The sequence below is a fragment of the Coregonus clupeaformis genome, unplaced genomic scaffold (genome assembly GCF_020615455.1).
Source record: "Coregonus clupeaformis isolate EN_2021a unplaced genomic scaffold, ASM2061545v1 scaf1080, whole genome shotgun sequence".
Lineage (NCBI taxonomy): Eukaryota > Metazoa > Chordata > Actinopteri > Salmoniformes > Salmonidae > Coregonus > Coregonus clupeaformis.
Genome location: NW_025534534.1, coordinates 72,369 through 89,956, shown reverse-complemented (window position 1 = coordinate 89,956; position 17,588 = coordinate 72,369). Strand labels below are relative to the sequence as shown.

General features: G+C 41.2%; 1 protein-coding gene across 1 annotated transcript in view; it reads left to right on the top strand.

The window, feature by feature from the left end:
- LOC121548292 (protogenin A-like) overlaps positions 1 to 10,711 on the top strand; it is a 44,138-nt gene extending 33,427 nt beyond the window's left edge. Inside the window, exons 11-19 of the mRNA XM_041859721.2 lie at positions 3,110 to 3,205; positions 3,368 to 3,554; positions 3,772 to 3,899; positions 4,716 to 4,886; positions 6,015 to 6,191; positions 6,494 to 6,617; positions 6,744 to 6,885; positions 7,016 to 7,129; positions 7,268 to 10,711. Coding sequence (XP_041715655.2) covers positions 3,110 to 3,205; positions 3,368 to 3,554; positions 3,772 to 3,899; positions 4,716 to 4,886; positions 6,015 to 6,191; positions 6,494 to 6,617; positions 6,744 to 6,885; positions 7,016 to 7,129; positions 7,268 to 7,684 — 1,556 coding nt within the window. The 3' untranslated portion in view covers positions 7,685 to 10,711. The remainder of the gene's footprint in view (positions 1 to 3,109; positions 3,206 to 3,367; positions 3,555 to 3,771; positions 3,900 to 4,715; positions 4,887 to 6,014; positions 6,192 to 6,493; positions 6,618 to 6,743; positions 6,886 to 7,015; positions 7,130 to 7,267) is intronic.
- The last annotated feature ends 6,877 nt before the right edge of the window (positions 10,712 to 17,588 follow it).

Genomic DNA, 17,588 nt, shown 5'->3' with positions numbered 1-17,588 from the left:
CATAACCCCTCCTTTGGCAGGATTTAGCTTGCCCAGATTCCATGTCAAAGTTCATGGCCCAGATGTCACAGCCTGCCCCCTCTCCCAGCCCCTCTCCTGCATAATTACGGCGGGCTCATTGTGCTGTGGACCTGGGCAGGGGTGGGACTGTGGGACCCTGACTGCTCCTTTTCAGAGATGGACACTGAGGCCGAACAAAAGCCCCTGGGTCTGTCCAAAGCCAGCCTGACTGTGGACACCACAGTGGACATGGGACAGGAGGAAGCTATGCTAGTGTACACTAATTTATTGTCTTTTACTAGAGAAAGTAAAGATATAGGAACCTCAAAAATATGTGCAGTTATTTTCCTGTTGTTGTTTTCAACAAACAACAACTCATTAGCATAACTACATGTTTTCTGTAATAAATGACTTCAGTAGCCTAGTCATTGACCCATCTATAATGTAGAAATATAAATAGAGAAGCTTCGTATTTTTATGCAATCAGTAATATTTCCGTTGATCTACTCTTTAGAGGATACTACATAGCTTCAAATACACTTTTAAGTCGTTTTTCTCCCCTCCTGCAAGTCACTTCTTTATCTTTCCCCATTAAGGCTTAGGGCACAGAGAAAGGGGAAGGATTCTGAGGGAGAAAAAAAAAGAGGCTCAACTCGTATTCCACACCCATGACCTCAGATTCCTTCTGAGTTGTATCTAGGCCTGACCTGCTGGCTCCATTGAGACTCCTCAGGGCTAGGGGTCTTAGTGGCTCAAACCACAGACTCTCCTCCTCCCCATCCCCCTGCCTCCCATGGCCCTGACTCCACCCCCTGGAACCTCCCGTAGCCTCAAGGCCCTCAGATCGATCCTAGAAAAAACACCGTTGTTTTAGCTCTTGGAGCATAGTAAACATGATGAGACGGTTGTTCAACAAAGTGGTTGGATTTTTCACAATGACTGTAATTGCTTTTTTGATATGTTCAACTCTTTTGAAGATATAGAACCTGCTCACCATTACAACATATATTTTCACATACATGCAGTGAATATGTCCCTCTAGCAGTTTGTCAGATGATCAACATGGGTTACCCTGGGGTTTAGATCATCTAATTTAAGGTTTCCAAACTCGGTCCTGGGGCCCCTCCTGGGTGCACGTTTTGTTTTTTTGCCGTAGCACTACACAGCTGATTCAAATAATCAAAGCTTGATGATAATTTGGAATCAGCTGTGTAGTGCTAGGGCAAAAATCTAAACAGGGGGCAGGACTTTTATTCATCTCTGTTGAGACATGACCACAGAAGCTGTTAGTAACATAGAACTCATAAATGACTGCTTCTGTGACTGGAACTGAGGATACGTAAAAATTTATGCACACATGACTGTAAGTCGCTTTGGATGAAAGTGTCTGCTAAATGGCATATTATTATTTATTTATTATTTATTATAGACGTGACCTCAGTTTGAATCCACACTCCTGTGCTCCTCTCAACATCTGTGTCCTGGAGCACAACCTAGTGGTCATGTTATACACTGCATTACTGTTCCATGGTGAAAGGGAAAGGGGGATACCTAGTCAGTTGTACAACTGAATGCATTGAACTGAAATGTGTCTTCCGCATTTAACCCAACCCCTCTGAATCAGAGGTGCGGGGGGCTGCCTTAATCGACATCCACATCTTCGGCACCCGGGGAACAGTGGGTTAACTGCCTTGCTCAGGGGCAGAACGACAGATTTTTACCTTGTCAGCTCGGGGATTCGATGCAGCAACCTTTCGGTTACTGTTGCTCACTATTCCACTGACTATAGTTTTGTTATTAGTACCTGTACTCTGTACATCTTCTTGTGAAGTACTGCAGTCTAACTATATAATTCTGTAAAGCATAGATTACTTTCTATACAGCCACCTGCACTTACCCACCCTCTTCAAAATCTGCTCCAGTTGGATAATGATGTCTCATCCCACAGCCTCTTACGTAGGCCTATGATGTGCTGTAAGATCTCATGTAAGGCTGTGCAGCAGTTCAGTTTCCTCTAGACTAGAGTATACTGTATTTCAGTGCTGTTTCAACAACTGACGACTGAAATGCAAATCAATATGTCCCACAGTGTTTTTCAAAATAAACGTATTGAATTAACACTCACAGATTGAAGATCATTTGCTCAGATTCCTCTGCATACTCTGTGGGTAATGATGGGTGACATACTTTGAAATATTGAAGAGCCTTGGAATTCCTAGGAGGCAGTAAGTCATTAGTTTGATAGATCCTCAGCTATTTCAGCCAGGTCCTCAAGGTTGCAGCAGGAGCTTCCTGTAATTGCCTGTGTAATGATATTTTAATACACTGCAGCCGGTTCACCCAATACAGTCATACTCTAGCTCAGACAATTTTTCTGGAATGAGTTATACTATTGTTACGAACAAGACAGGGTAATAACACATTAATATGATTAAAGTATTACCTTTCCAACCCCATCCTCCTCTTCTGAATATGTCATGCACAGTAACCTGGTTATTCCAGGATGACAAGAGATCATAGTCTAGGAGACAAATGAGGCAATCAAAGCAGATATGAAGTGAAACATTTGGATAGTGTTTGGCCTGAACTCTTTATCAGTGGCCTTTTGGGTACAGAGAGGACATTTGACTTAGCAGCGTTTGTTCTACCTGGGGTATGTAAGGCCACTGAATCTGGCCATGTGACTGACCGCTCTGTCTTTCCTAGGGGGGGGGGGGACCATTGTCCTGTGGTTTAACCCCCCTGTCCTGGAGCTGAATAGGACTGACCACTGGCCAGCAGCCCTGGGTGGGGGAAGGGCTCCCCTATTCTCCCTGAAAAGGCCCAGTGACAGAGTGATGGATAGAGGAGCACCTCTATTGTGTGCCCTGCTCCCAGCACTCTCTCCCCCACACAGCCAAACGCCAACCCTCACTGACCTCTCAGCCATGCTCTTTCTGTTCCAGCACCCTCACAGCCCACTGGTTGGAGAAATCACACAGCCTCTGGTTCAGTGTAATGCCCCCTAGTGGACAGACACACTCACTTCCACTTTAGATCACATTGCAAAAAAGGATACTATACCCATTGGCCTACAGTGAAAGATATGTAAATGTTGTAATTTTTTTAGACCCAAGGAAGAAGTACCATGTGAAGCTCCTGGCGTTCAGTTTCATAGGAGATGGCTACCAGGCAGACCAGACTATCAGCACCCCTGGATGTGTCTGTAAGTTCTTCACATAATGCAAGCAACCATTGTCTATAATGATAGATGAAAGCTATGATAATGATCGTTCTGATAGATGATAGTTCTGATAGATGATAGTTATCAATCCTTCGATGCATGAGTACCTCTAACATTGTTTTTTGTTTTTTCTGTGCGTGTCAGCGGTTCGTGATCGTATGGTGCCCCCTCCGCCACCCCCTCACCACGTGTATGCCAAGGCCAACAGCTCGTCTGCCGTGTTCCTCCACTGGGGGCGTCCAGCCTTCACCTCCAGCCAGACCGTCAACTACACCATCCGCTATAACCCTGTGGGCCTTCAGAACGCCTCCCTGGTGCTCTACCTGCAGACGTGAGGGTCCTATATAATACTTTCCTCTTCATACCCCATAGCACATAGTCATATAACTGGATAGAGGGTGCTTAGTATGGCCATATGACTCAGGGTAGCACTTAGTACGGGTTTAAGCATTTGCAGGTCAATGGCCAAAGTATTGGATCTGATTAATAATCTCCATATACAGTATATGTTCTAAATACATTTTTATCATTGTGGTTCTCCTCTACAGTACTGAGAAGAACATCCTGGTCCCGGACTTAGAGCCCAACACCAGGTATGAGTTTGCTGTCCGCCTGCACCTTGACCAGCTGTCCAGCCCCTGGAGCCCTGTGGTCTACCAGAGCACTCTGCCTGAAGGTGAGCACCAACATGGCTTCATACAGCAGCACATGCTGTATAGATGAGTAGAATATACTCTCAACCTTTTTGGGCTCCGATGGTATTTCCTAGCCTACTGAAATAGAATACTTACTGAAATTATTGTGCCTGTCTTAAGACTGCTTATTTGCCCAGGACTCTCGCATTCTGCAAACAAATCACAACTAGAGTGCAACCACTTGACAGAGCCTTGACAATGAGCTCTCATTTTCCCTCTAATGGGGATTTGCTCTTGAAAGGATTAGAAAAATACACACAGGAGCAAATTCATTGAACTGCACAGTACTCTATATGCTCAGTCTCCCACTGCATTATTACACATATCTACACATCTCTGTCGTAGCCGGCCGCGACCGGGAGACCCATGGGGCGGCGCACAATTGGCCCAGTGTTGTCCAGGGTAGGGGAGGGAATGGCCGGCAGGGATATAGCTCAGTTGGTAGAGCATGGCGTTTGCAACGCCAGGGTTGTGGGTTCGATTCACACGGGGGGCCAGTATGAAAACTGAAAAATAATGTATGCACTCACTAACTGTAAGTCGCTCTGGATAAGAGCGTCTACTAAAATGTAAATGTAATAATCAAGGGCCACAGCTTGTGAGATGTAGTTATCCTTTTTAGTGACATCAAAGAAGCTACTCTGATTGAAATGTTGCTTTGGTCTAGGCCCTGGTTCAGACTTTAATTTTCAGTATTCCTCAAAACTCATTACCAGTTACGAAGAGCAAATATTTTTTTATGACAGTTTTTATGACATTTAGCCTCAGGGGTAAAACTGTCATTTTTTCTTCCCCAGCACCTACTCTGCCACCGTCAAGTGTGAAAGTGACTCTGATCGAGGACGACACAGCGCTGGTGTCATGGAAACTTCCAGATGAACCCAACTTGGCGGTGACACGTTATACCATCCTCTACGCTTCCAGGAAGGCCTGGGTAGCTGGAGAGTGGAAGGTGCTGCAGAGAGAAGGTGAGCTGAAGAGAGAGTAAGAGAGAGTAAGAGAGAGTAAGAGAGAGTAAGAGAGAGAGAGAGAGAGAGAGAGAGAGAGAGAAAGGAGCCGCAGGCTAAACTGGGCTGAAGAGACAGAGAGCCCTGCCCCAGCTCCACACCATAAAGGCCATTGGAAATCAATTCATTTCATCCTCCGATCCATTTCTGTATTTGTCACTAATCATTGTGATCTCTGGTTGTTCCTAGATAACCCCCTCCTGTTGTCTTACCAATCAAAGGATGGATTCTATACTGGGAGCTTTGATTTAACACTGGGGGGGGAGAGTATGATCTGTCTTTGTGGCTTTAGGTCCAATATTATCATTCTCCTCTTCTAAGTGAGTGAAGTGAAGGACTTCAATCACTCAATATTGTAATCATTAAACCTGAAACACACTGGTCAAGAGCGCTGTAGTTACTATGGACTACTGCCATACAGTTAATGTGGCCATAGCAACACACATACATGTTTTCTGTACCCAAAGGCCTCACGTGTGGCAGTAAGTAATACTGTCCAGCTCCTGGGTAAAGAACACAGATTCTGGGTAGCATAGGCATAATTGAGAGCAGATGACTCCAGGAAATGTGAGGCATCTGATCTTTCCTTCTAAGCCACAGGTGAGGGGGTCAAAGGTGAGGCTGTTCACAAAGCCATCCTACCCTGCCCCAGCCCCCCACCACTGTAAATCAACCCTGTCACCCCAACCGTTACTGCTGGGACCTCAGTGGAGCTGGGTGGTACTGGGGGGGGTGTTAGATCCCCCTGATCCCTGACCCTCCGTCCTTTGCCTGACAATCTGGTCACAAATAGCCCTTCATATGCCTCAGGTTTTTTATGTGTGTTTTTTTCCACTGAGTTGTAAACCCCTGTTCTTCATGGGTCAGTTAAAAATGGGAGAGAGGAGCAAAAAAAGTCAGGCCTGACATATTTCCTCCAGTTCCACAGTTAATTTATTTAGAGATTAATTTGAACAGCTATGTTTAGGAACACATGGAGAATGACAACACCGCAGCGTGTTGAAACAATATTCCCATTTACATTTCCTTTTATTGCTGAGGCTCAAATGGGTTGACATAGGTCACTAATCACTTATTTCTCTGTGATAGGGAGCATCACCATGGCTCTCCTAGAGAACCTACAGCCGGGGAACATCTACCTGGTCAAGGTGTCTGCGTCCAACGATATGGGAGACGGGCCGTTTTCACACACCGTGGAACTGGCCGTGCAGAACGATGGCTCCACCTCCGGTCACATCCCCAGGCGCTCCCATGGCTCAGCTACAGGTTAGTGACTAATGTTGTGTGTACTTGGTCTTTCTTTCATTGACTTTCATGACAGGATTCCTCTTGTTGTCATCACTTGACCTACTAGATGTACTTCAAATTCAATAGCTTTGCCTGCAGCCTTGGCCTCCTGCTAAATTATTTACACTGTAATACATCTCTGTGAATGTCAGGGGAGGTGATTGTCAGCTTTATTGATTTTGATACACAGTGTGGAGATGTAGTACCCACACAGAGCCTATATAGAAGTGTATGACTTGTCTCCAGTGGCTGTCTCATCACTTGTGACAACTGTCTTGCAGTGTTCTCTGGTGGCTTCTACCACCTGGACCAGAAGTCGATGACAGGGATCATCGTGGGGGTTTGCATTGCACTGATCTGCATCATCATCTGTGCCTTCATCATTGTCTGCAGAGGCAAAAACAGGTAACAGATTCAGTGTGCTTTTTGTTTTTGTAATAGTTGTTGTAACTTGATATGAGATTACTTTTCTGACAGCCCAGTGGTTTGGATAGAATATTTCTATATTAATATTGTATGATTGTTTGACAGGAAATCGTCAGCTACTAAAGCCATCAGGCAGGGGGCTGGTCAGGTCCCCTCTGCTGCAGTCCACCTGGGTTCTGAGGGCCAGGCTGAGAATGCTGATGTCACGGAGCCAATGATGAGGGCAGACCACTTCATTGATGCCAAGGTAAGGGGATATGGCTCAGTTACGCCCTTCCTTTCCTCTAACATTTCCTATTGCATTATGTCTTCAAAGCACATTGAAAATAACCAATGTAGACAGATTCAGAGCATTGCGAATTTCATTTAATTTCCAGGGTGGAACAAATCTGATCATCAATAGCCTCGGACCAGTTTACCCAATCACTGAGAAGAAAAATAAGTGGTTTCCCTTCAGTAATCAGAAAAAACTGAATGTTAAGAAAAGCCAGGTAAGAAAGATAACAAACAAAAGTGTTCAAGTAATATAACATTACTTCAATAGAACATAATAGAGGTGAGACCAGCAGATATTCCTCCCTTTATCCATATTAATAACCTTCTTTGTTCACCCTTTCCTACTTACTCAGACCCAGAGGAAGAGCCATGGAATCTGCTCGTACCAGCCAGGAGTAACAGTGCTGTGCTACGAGGATGAGTCTCTGTCGTCACCCAACCAGCCCACCTCCCTGCAGGTCCTGTTTGGCCCACCTGTTGACACAGAGGGCTCCTCCAACAGCGAGGGCAGCCACGAGACAGGCGACTCGGGCCGTTACTCTCACGACGAGACAGAAATGACCAACCTGTCCTCTGGTCCCAGCAGCAACCCTGCGTCTCTGAGAGAGGAGGAGAGCGGGGGGTCAGGCTGCAGCCCTGCCCAGGAGAGTGAGGGGGAGCTGGGGGAGCAGTCTCACCTCGACCTGGAGATTGGAGACTCCATGGAGAAACCGTGCCACCATCACTACTATCAGGCCCCAGACAATTCCCAGCCTGCACTTTCTCTCTAGCAGTGTGTGTGACCTCCCATCAATCCCCCAACCCTAAACCCACTCCACTGTTCTAAAAGACAATGAGCAGAAATCCAAAAATCCAGGTCTTTGGAAGAACTAGGCTCTGGTTTGGGCTCTGGTGATTTCTATCAAAGAATCTTCTTCTAGTGAATGTGTACCTTTTTTCATTTTATTTTTATTCTAAATGTTTGATTGTATGTGTTTGAAAGAAAAATCTCACCCACCATGAATGTTTCAAGAGATTGTAAAAAATGTGAAATGTGACTGTTACATTTCTGACATTATTTAAGAGTTTATCACTGGAGCAAAGTGTAGAGTGAGCCCTTCTTTTGCTGATTATCTACCTCAGTTTACCTCTCGGTAAACTCCAACTATATATTTAATAATAACGACTTATACCTGAGTTATGTAAGGGGTCTCTTCCTTTATGTAACAACTGATACTTCCTGATGGCAATAATTTGTTTTTGCTAGGTAAGATTCGTCCTGTATTCATTTTCTTCCTTGTTTGTAATGAAGTACGGGATTGTAAGGGTACTGCAGATCTCACTTAAAGCTTTGTTATTTATTTTTTAAATCACAGGTTAATTTGACTATTTCTCAGGTTACTTTACAATAAGCTTTGAGTGTTTGGCTATGGTAGATTGAAGGCCAGTACAATTTACTACATAAGATGCTGAAATTCGATAAAAAGCCAGTATGACACAATGTACTTTTCAGGTTATCCATAGTAATAATGGTTAACAAATTATAATTTTTTGTTTTCTTTGTCAATGTGCAGTTGCCCTTGCAATTCCTGTTTTATACTACCTCTTTTTAAGCATTATTTTGTTGTGTTATTATTCTCCTAAACTCAGGGAACAAGGTTTAGTACATTTGAAAAGCCATGCATTGTGTAATGTACCATGGTTGACTGACAGGGTATCTTCTTAGTGCTGAACTGCTCATTGTAGAGGGTAGTTGCCATAGATCTGTTATGAATGTATCTCTAGAACAAGGTCAGTTACGGTTCAGAGCCTTGTGATGCCCTACTCACAGGTGGAAAAACCTTCTCAGTTTTAATTCAGTTGGAATTATGTGTCTGTGGTATGGCAGGCTATCCTTTGTTGGTTGATTTCTATCTTTTTGGTTATTTTGGGAAAGAACTTACCAAAAATGCTTGTGTCGACCTGTATCAATACAGCAGACCTTAAAAGCTTTATAAATGGCCTTAATGGGGAAAGAGTCCCTCAGATGTCGGAGATAAACAGAAAGGCTCCTATACCAAAGTCCGATCCATCTGAGGTCCAACTCTTTGACACATGGGGATGGGAGAAGTGTGAAGAATGATTGTTGAAAACCAAAAGCGTTAAATCAGTGCGATGGAAGTGAATGGAATGAACACCAAAAAAAACTTTTATCTCTAAAGATATCTATATTTTTGTCGCCTGTTATGTACTACTGAGTACAGATTCTAGTTACTTTTGTTCTTTAAGTAGTTGATACATTTTCATAGAGTAGAAAAATAAATTTAGCACTTGTCAGATTAGTTTGATTTGTTGATCACAGCCAATGTGCAGCGGTGACTGATGCTATCATACAAAATAATTGTTTGCTCCCTCAAGTTTGTTTTTGATCTCTCAGCGGGTCCCTGGGAAAATTACAATGATGAGGTTTTTCTCATGTATTAGACCAAAAATCAAATGCAGATCAGCTGAGATGCTGCTTCTAAGACAAAGCCTTGCACATGTGTGCCCCCGTTCTGTGACCAACTGAGTTGAGATGCGGGTTCTCTCTCAGAAAGTGCCCCCAGGATTTTGGGCCCTTGATAATGGTTAAAGTGACAATTATAATCAATGTCATGCACACTAACCAAATCATCCTATTATTGGTTTTCTTTAGAGCTTTACTGTTGCAACTAGATATGTGTACATTGTACGGGGAAATTATATGCAGAGCTATATACAGTATATTATATTGATTCTCATCCTACATTGCAACAGTATTTTCAATCAACAGTTTTCTGACTAATAGGATGACAGTTTGCATGAAGTGTGACACAATCAGTTTTACTTTCTTTTGAATGGCAAACAATGTATACCAAAGAATTCAGGTCACTGTTGCGCATTGGCAAGAGATCCATTTTAGACACATATCTTTGCATGATATTTTGTTATTTGATATGGTTCCAAAAGCTTTATCCCCATTTAGGTTTTGATTACTACATAATAAATGGGTGTCTATTAGACCACAAACCAAGATGAAAGTGGTACACCGTTAGTGCTTTTAAACATTCGTTGTTATTTGTCATTGAAGCAAAAAATAGACCGATTTTTCTACATTCTTTTTTACTTTTTCTCACTGGAGGAGATATTATATATTATCGTTATTTCAATGGGGTTTCGTATACCCCAGTTTTGAGAAAGTACCAACTGAATTTAGTTTTTCCTAGATGCCTAAAATGTATTAATCTTTGATACGAATGTGAATACCCCTTTAAACTGTTGTTGATGAGCATTAGTCTGAAAAGCTGTGTTAAAATGTCAAGTTCATATTGTATATGGAATATTTTAGTTGTTTTTTCTTTTTATTTACATGTGTAATCCTCTTTATTGTTATAATGCCCGGTGACTGCAATCCAACTCTCTGATAACAACTAAAAGCTGGAATAGTCTAGTTATTATTGAGCAGGTGCAGTAACAGTATTGTTTTTGTATTTTCAATTGTGATGGAGTAACCATAGGGTTCTCATTCTTATATATGTTTTCAGAATCAGAATGTTTGAGAGGGTTCTGCCTTCTCGTATTGGTTGTGAATGTCCAATAAGTGATATACCGTTGTCTACCTCAGGTTCCTCTTCCAGCTTTTGACAGAGATGTGATGGATGCTATAGTCAGAGGGGGTCAGTGTTATGCAAGAGATGGAAGAACGAGTCCTGTGTCTCTTAAATTTGAAGAGTTGTGTTCTCTCTTTGTTGAAATGTTTTTTTTTTTTCTGAACATGTGAATATAAAGGGATGAAGTGGAGGACTTGGTTTGAATCATCATTCTCTGGTGCTCTGAGTCCTCTTTTCTTCTGCAGTCACGTTTTTCTGTAAAGGCTGTGCTGCTGGCTTTAGCTGCAATGGTGGAGCGCTGTGGGTCATTTACAGTTAAACTCAGGGGAACCCACAGCTGCTCCACAGTTGTAGTGAGAGTCACTTTGGGACACAACATTGGGAGTCTGTGTAACCAATACACAGACTCTCGTTGTTGTGTTCCAAAGTTATAGTGAGAGCAGGCACAGGCCTTGAAATTGAATGTACCTTTTGTCATTATTTTGTGTTAATGTTTTGTTTTCCTTTTTTCTGTTGGCTCTTTGTCTTTGATCACAACACCAACTGCTTTTCTTCAAGGTATTCAGGGAAGCCTTGGTCCTTACTACAACTTTCTTCATGACAAAAATGTTATAGCCTACTTGTCCAATTAAAGTTAAAAATGATTTAAACAATAAATAATTTCGGAAAATTACTGATCCTGAGTTATATATACAGTGGGGAAAAAATGTATTTAGTCAGCCACCAATTGTGCAAGTTCTCCCACTTAAAAAGATGAGAGAGGCCTGTAATTTTCATCATAGGTACACGTCAACTATGACAGACAAAATGAGGAAAAAAAATCCTGAAAATCACATTGTAGGATTTTCTATGAATTTATTTGCAAATTATGGTGGAAAATAAGTATTTGGTCAATAACAAAAGTTTCTCAATACTTTGTTATATACCCTTTGTTGGCAATGACACAGGTCAAACGTTTTCTGTAAGTCTTCACAAGGTTGTCACACACTGTTGCTGGTATTTTGGCCCATTCCTCCATGCAGATCTCCTCTAGAGCAGTGATGTTTTGGGGCTGTCGCTGGAGCAACACAGACTTTCAACTCCCTCCAAAGATTTTCTATGGGGTTGAGATCTGGAGACTGGCTAGGCCACTCCAGGACCTTGAAATGCTTCGTACGAAGCCACTCCTTCGTTGCCCGGGTGGTGTGTTTGGGATCATTGTCATGCTGAAAGACCCAGCCACGTTTCATCTTCAATGCCCTTGCTGACGGAAGGAGGTTTTCACTCAAAATCTCACGATACATGGCCCCATTCATTCTTTCCTTTACACGGATCAGTCGTCCTGGTCCCTTTGCAGAAAAACAGCCCCAAAGCATGATGTTTCCACCCCCATGCTTCACAGTAGGTATGGTGTTCTTTGGATGCAACTCAGCATTCTTTGTCCTCCAAACACGACGAGTTGAGTTTTTACCAAAAAGTTATATTTTGGTTTCATATGACATTCTCCCAATCCTCTTCTGGATCATCCAAATGCACTCTAGCAAACTTCAGACGGGCCTGGACATGTACTGGCTTAAGCAGGGGGACACGTCTTGCACTGCAGGATTTGAGTCCCTGGCGGCGTAGTGTGTTACTGATGGTAGGCTTTGTTACTTTGGTCCCAGCTCTCTGCAGGTCATTCACTAGGTCCCCCCGTGTGGTTCTGGGATTTTTGCTCACCGTTCTTGTGATCATTTTGACCCCATGGGGTGAGATCTTGCGTGGAGCCCCAGATCGAGGGAGATTATCAGTGGTCTTGTATGTCTTCCATTTCCTAATAATTGCTCCCACAGTTGATTTCTTAAAACCAAGCTGCTTACCTATTGCAGATTCAGTCTTCCCAGCCTGGTGCAGGTCTACAATTTTGTTTCTGGTGTCCTTTGACAGCTCTTTGGTCTTGGCCATAGTGGAGTTTGGAGTGTGACTGTTTGAGGTTGTGAACAGGTGTATTTTATACTGATAACAAGTTCAAACAGGTGCCATTAATACAGGTAACAAGTGGAGGACAGAGGAGCCTCTTAAAGAAGAAGTTACAGGTCTGTGAGAGGCAGAAATCTTGCTTGTTTATAGGTGACCAAATACTTATTTTCCACCATAATTTGCAAATAAATTCATAAAAAATCCTACAATGTGATTTTCTGGATTTTTTTTTCTCAATTTGTCTGTCATAGTTGACGTGTACCTATGATGAAAATTACAGGCCTCTCTCATCTTTTTAAGTGGGAGAACTTGCACAATTGGTGGCTGACTAAATACTTTTTTTCCCCACTGTATATAAAATATATATATATATACACTTTCTTGCATGTATTGGTATGTCTGTTCTTATCGTTACTCTAATACAGTCTCTAATAGTTTTATAATAATACTCTAATATTTGTTTGTATTAGCAGTTTCTTATAATAACCTTCTTTGTAACTCACACATTTGCCATATTTGATCACACAATCCATATTTCCATGAATTTGTGTTTGCTATTAATTCTTGAAGGTGAACTTATTGTATCACGGAGTGTGGGGCATGGAAGGGACACATCAGGCTTACCTGGACGGTCCATGTACGTTTCGTCATTTTGATTTCTGAGTCAAAACAGAGAGTGGAAAAAACGTTTTTTGTTTTTGAATTTGACATGGAATAACGGAAAACAAATCACAAAAAAATAAAAAAAATAATCAGATTTCCATTATTTCTGTAGCAAACTTACCTAGATCTTCTGTCGACTTATGGTGTTTATTGACTAAGTACAAATTAACAGCAGTTACTGTAAATGGTTACCTATCTGGAACTTTGCGTAGCTAACATAGCTATTGCATACACCTACAACAATATCCAATTAAGCTATAGTCAGTGCTGATGTGTGGCTGTGTGTGTGTGTGTGAGTTCTGAATGTTCCCGCAGGAGAAAAGCACAGTATGGCATCTCAGCTAATCATCATGAACTTCATGTAGTTACATCAGCCAATAAAGTAAGTTAAAATAAGCCTTTTTATTGGTATGGGTATACTTCACCAACATCCTTTCCTGCTGACTGAAAGGCAGACGGATGCTATACTCTTCAGTTGTGAACACGGGGGGGTAGATCAGCTTTAATATTGCAGATAGATTGTACAGTGCCTTCATCCCCCTTGGCGTTTTACCTATTTTGTTGCATTACAACCTGTAATTTAAATGGATTTTTATTTGGATTTCATGTAATGGACATACACAAAATAGTCCAAATTGGTGAAGTTAAATAAAAAAAATAACTTGTTTCAAAAAATTCTAAAAAATGTATAATGGAAAAGTGGTGCGTGCATATGTATTCACCCCCTTTGCTATGAAGCCCCTGTAGTGTCGAGTCAATGCTGGTAATTATTGCTGTAACAAAGGAGTCCGCTCATACTGAACCTTTGATCATAAGTTTTATTCATATCACAAGATTCCAGCATAAGGTTACGGATGTCATGACCACCCGGAGAGCGGCGTCCCAGATTGCAATGGCCGCTCTAACCTCTTCTTCGTTTTTACCCAGTATATATAATCTTCCCAAGATATGGGTGGCTCCCTCTACTGTCCAATCCCCTGTCTACAACACACACTTCCTGTCTGTTGTATGTGGCGTCACACTAAAACATTCCCTCTTGACACTAAAATAAACATCCTCTCAGGTTCCACTTAAAACCATTAACAAAATCATAATCTTAATACACTACATATTCCCCCCTTCGAGACTAACTAAAAGTCACGAAAACAAAAAGAATAGGATTATGACAAGTAACAATTTATCTTATTGAGTATCTTTACCAATAAACCAAAACCATTTCCCTCTGGAGTGTAAATACCTTTCTATGAAATATGAACAAATCTTTATGAAGTGTGACTACATTACTATGAAATATGAACAAATCTTTATGGAGTGTGAGAGCGAAAAACCTGTCTGGCAGCCTTCTTTCCAAATATCCATCCATCAATCAAGACAGTAATATTCTCTCACGGTCCCTCTGCCCCAGGCAACCACCTAGGTACTCCAGATCAATTCATAAATCTTTATCAATGCATTTGAAACTATGATGCCATTAAATACACATGTAAGCCCCTGCAAACAAAATACTATCCAAAAAATATCCACACTAAGTCTGGTCGACCCATCGGACCCTACAGTGGATCTCTATCCCTGCCTAGACTCCCTGTCCCTAAGCATTCACGAAATAAACAAAAACATCTAAGATCCCCACATGTATTCAATAACATCAAATATCATTCTACAAAAAGTAATACCTAAGAATATGACACAAATTATGTATTACACATGCAAATATGTCTATATTTCATTGCAGACACTGGAATGTAGTCCACTACACTTCATCTCCTCAGCAGTGTCGATCCAATGCATCGTTGATGATGGAATCGGAACCTTTCCACACCTTCCTTGTTCCATCTCCTCCAGTCATTCTCCTTTCATATTGTCCCTTCATATTGTCCTTGTTTGAGTATTTCAATCTCTACATATTCCCCCAAATGCTTCTGGAAGAAAAGAAAAGACCAAACAATATATTTTGCAAAACAACACTTTCAAATTAAAACATCAATATCAACTAAGAATATAAAAAATGATATAAAATGATATATGAATCACATTTTCATATTTCCCCCCTTTGATTCATAACATCATACTAAAATCACACTAATATTGAAAAAAAAAATGAAAAATGATCAAATAATCCAAAAGGATATTTATCCATCAATACTCCATCCAGTCCCACTTGTCCCTCTTCATCCAGATCAGGAACCGTCAACAACGGCATCTGAGTGTTGTCTCCAGGCATCACAACTCCAACCTATCTCAATATCATAGCTTTCTCAAAGGTCAGTAACAAATTACAAAAGCAAAATATCACACACAGTGCTATCAAAACTGCTATTAAAATCTGAACCATCACTGCTCCCACTGGGCCTAACTGATCTTGCAACCAAGACTTCACTGACCATCCAGCTCCTTCAGATCTACCAAATGCATCCCTTATATTCTTCAATGCATCTATAACCCTTGTGATATTATCTGAACTATCTGGACTCAAAGTATAACTAATATTATCAATATGATCTTCCCAAATTTTACACCATACCATGGAAAAATCCCAGTCCCCACTTCTCTCCTAGACTTATCCTCCAATGGTAGGCTTCCCAGACTATGAAATGTCGCCATGTCTCTTTTCACCCTATTTCCAAACCTAGATTCAGATTTATCTGTGTCCGGTGCTACCCCTCTTTTAATGGTAAAAACCTCATATGGAAGCTTCAACGTTGACATGTAACAACATCCTGTCCATCCATAGGGTAAGAATATATATGCTTTATCACCACAAACCCACCAAATATCTCTAAAATTCCCAATAGTCACATTGCCAGGCAAAATCTGATCTTCCACCATCAAAGTCCTGCTGTTCTTACTAACGGGAACATAAAAAGTAACATTATATTTCTCATCTCTAACCTTATGTTCATGCTTACCCAAAGTCATCATATAATCATCACAATCTGATATTCCCATGAACATACCCTTTCCATCATATGTTTTATTAGAACAAAAACAACTTTTAGCCCTCACTGGTTTCACCTCCAATGCTTCAGGGTTCACTGTTAACTGATTTTCCTTCCCATCTAACAAATTCACATAGGGTAATTCATTTAACCAAGAACACCTAAACCTAGGCTTAAACAAATGTTTTGACCACGACATTATTTTATCTGTTAATGATTGTTGCTGATACAACAGCCATGACAAAGCAAAAGATTGACACGTACTTGATAGAGGTTGAGCGACCGTCTCTAAAATGGAACCCCACGTGCCTGGTGCTGGAATTCTCAACAGACATGGACCCTCAAGATTCCTCACTGATCTTACAGAATGAGTTAACTGTTGGAACCAAAGATTCCTACCTGCCCATTCATCTTTAATCTTCAAAACAGAAGAATCAAATCCATATGCCTTCCATTTAGTTTCTCTTTTCCCTAACGAGCGGTATTGATCAGATGTATCTTCTGATGTTATGTTGAAATCAAAGAACTCATCCTGTACCTCCATGATAGTATCTTGTACTATTTCAGATGAATCTATATTCTTCTCTACCACCATCTGCTCTCCTATTTTACCCCTATCCTTACTACCATTGACAGCACTCTCCATCCGTACCATAAACTCCTGAGTCACTCTTGCTACATCCTTTAATTTCAGAAAAGTTGTTGTTGGTGTCTGTGTCATACTTCCTACATTTGTTATCGCCGTCGTACCATTAATCCCTTTCAAAGTTACCCTTAAAGTAGTTGATTTAGTTGATGTATTAACACCCTTAACTACTTCTAGTGGGAAAGCTACCGATATCCTCTGTGTATTATTTACTGTTGGAGTGGCTACTGTAATATACTTCTCCTGAACTCCTTCGGTGACTGTGGAAGCTTCAACAGACTTTAACTCTTCCATTATAAGCGTCACTTTACGAATTACATAGCCTTTTAACCAATAATTCTTAACCGGAACAAATTTTAATGCTTGCACTAGATAAGTACACATATATTCTCCCTGATCTTTCTCTGTAACATTACGCAAAATAAGTGAACAATCACTCATAACCCTCTTCCACGTCATATCGTTGTACAAAATATACTTCCTTTGACTAGGGGGCACAGCTTCTACATCTGGTCCTGATAACAATACTTCTTCTCCATAATTATCTCTCCATGTGGGAGGAACGTCCCCTCCCCCACTCCATCTCTCACAGCTACAAGGAAGATGAGCTGTATCACCCATCCTAACCCTAATAACAGTCTTTTTCTCTAAAATTGGTGCTGGAGCTATTGGTTCCCTTGTAATCAAATGCGATATATTTATGGCTTTAATAACTATCAATGTTGAAAGAGTTAAATTGCTTCCCACTGTTGTTATAATAGACTGAAGTGTTGATGTCATTGGCGTTGTTTCATCTAGTTTCCCCAAAGCTTTGAACTCTTTACTTGTACTTCCATCTATCACCACTAGTGTCACTACATTCACTCTCTCTTCCTACTCTAAACCCTCACTTTCAAACTTTTGA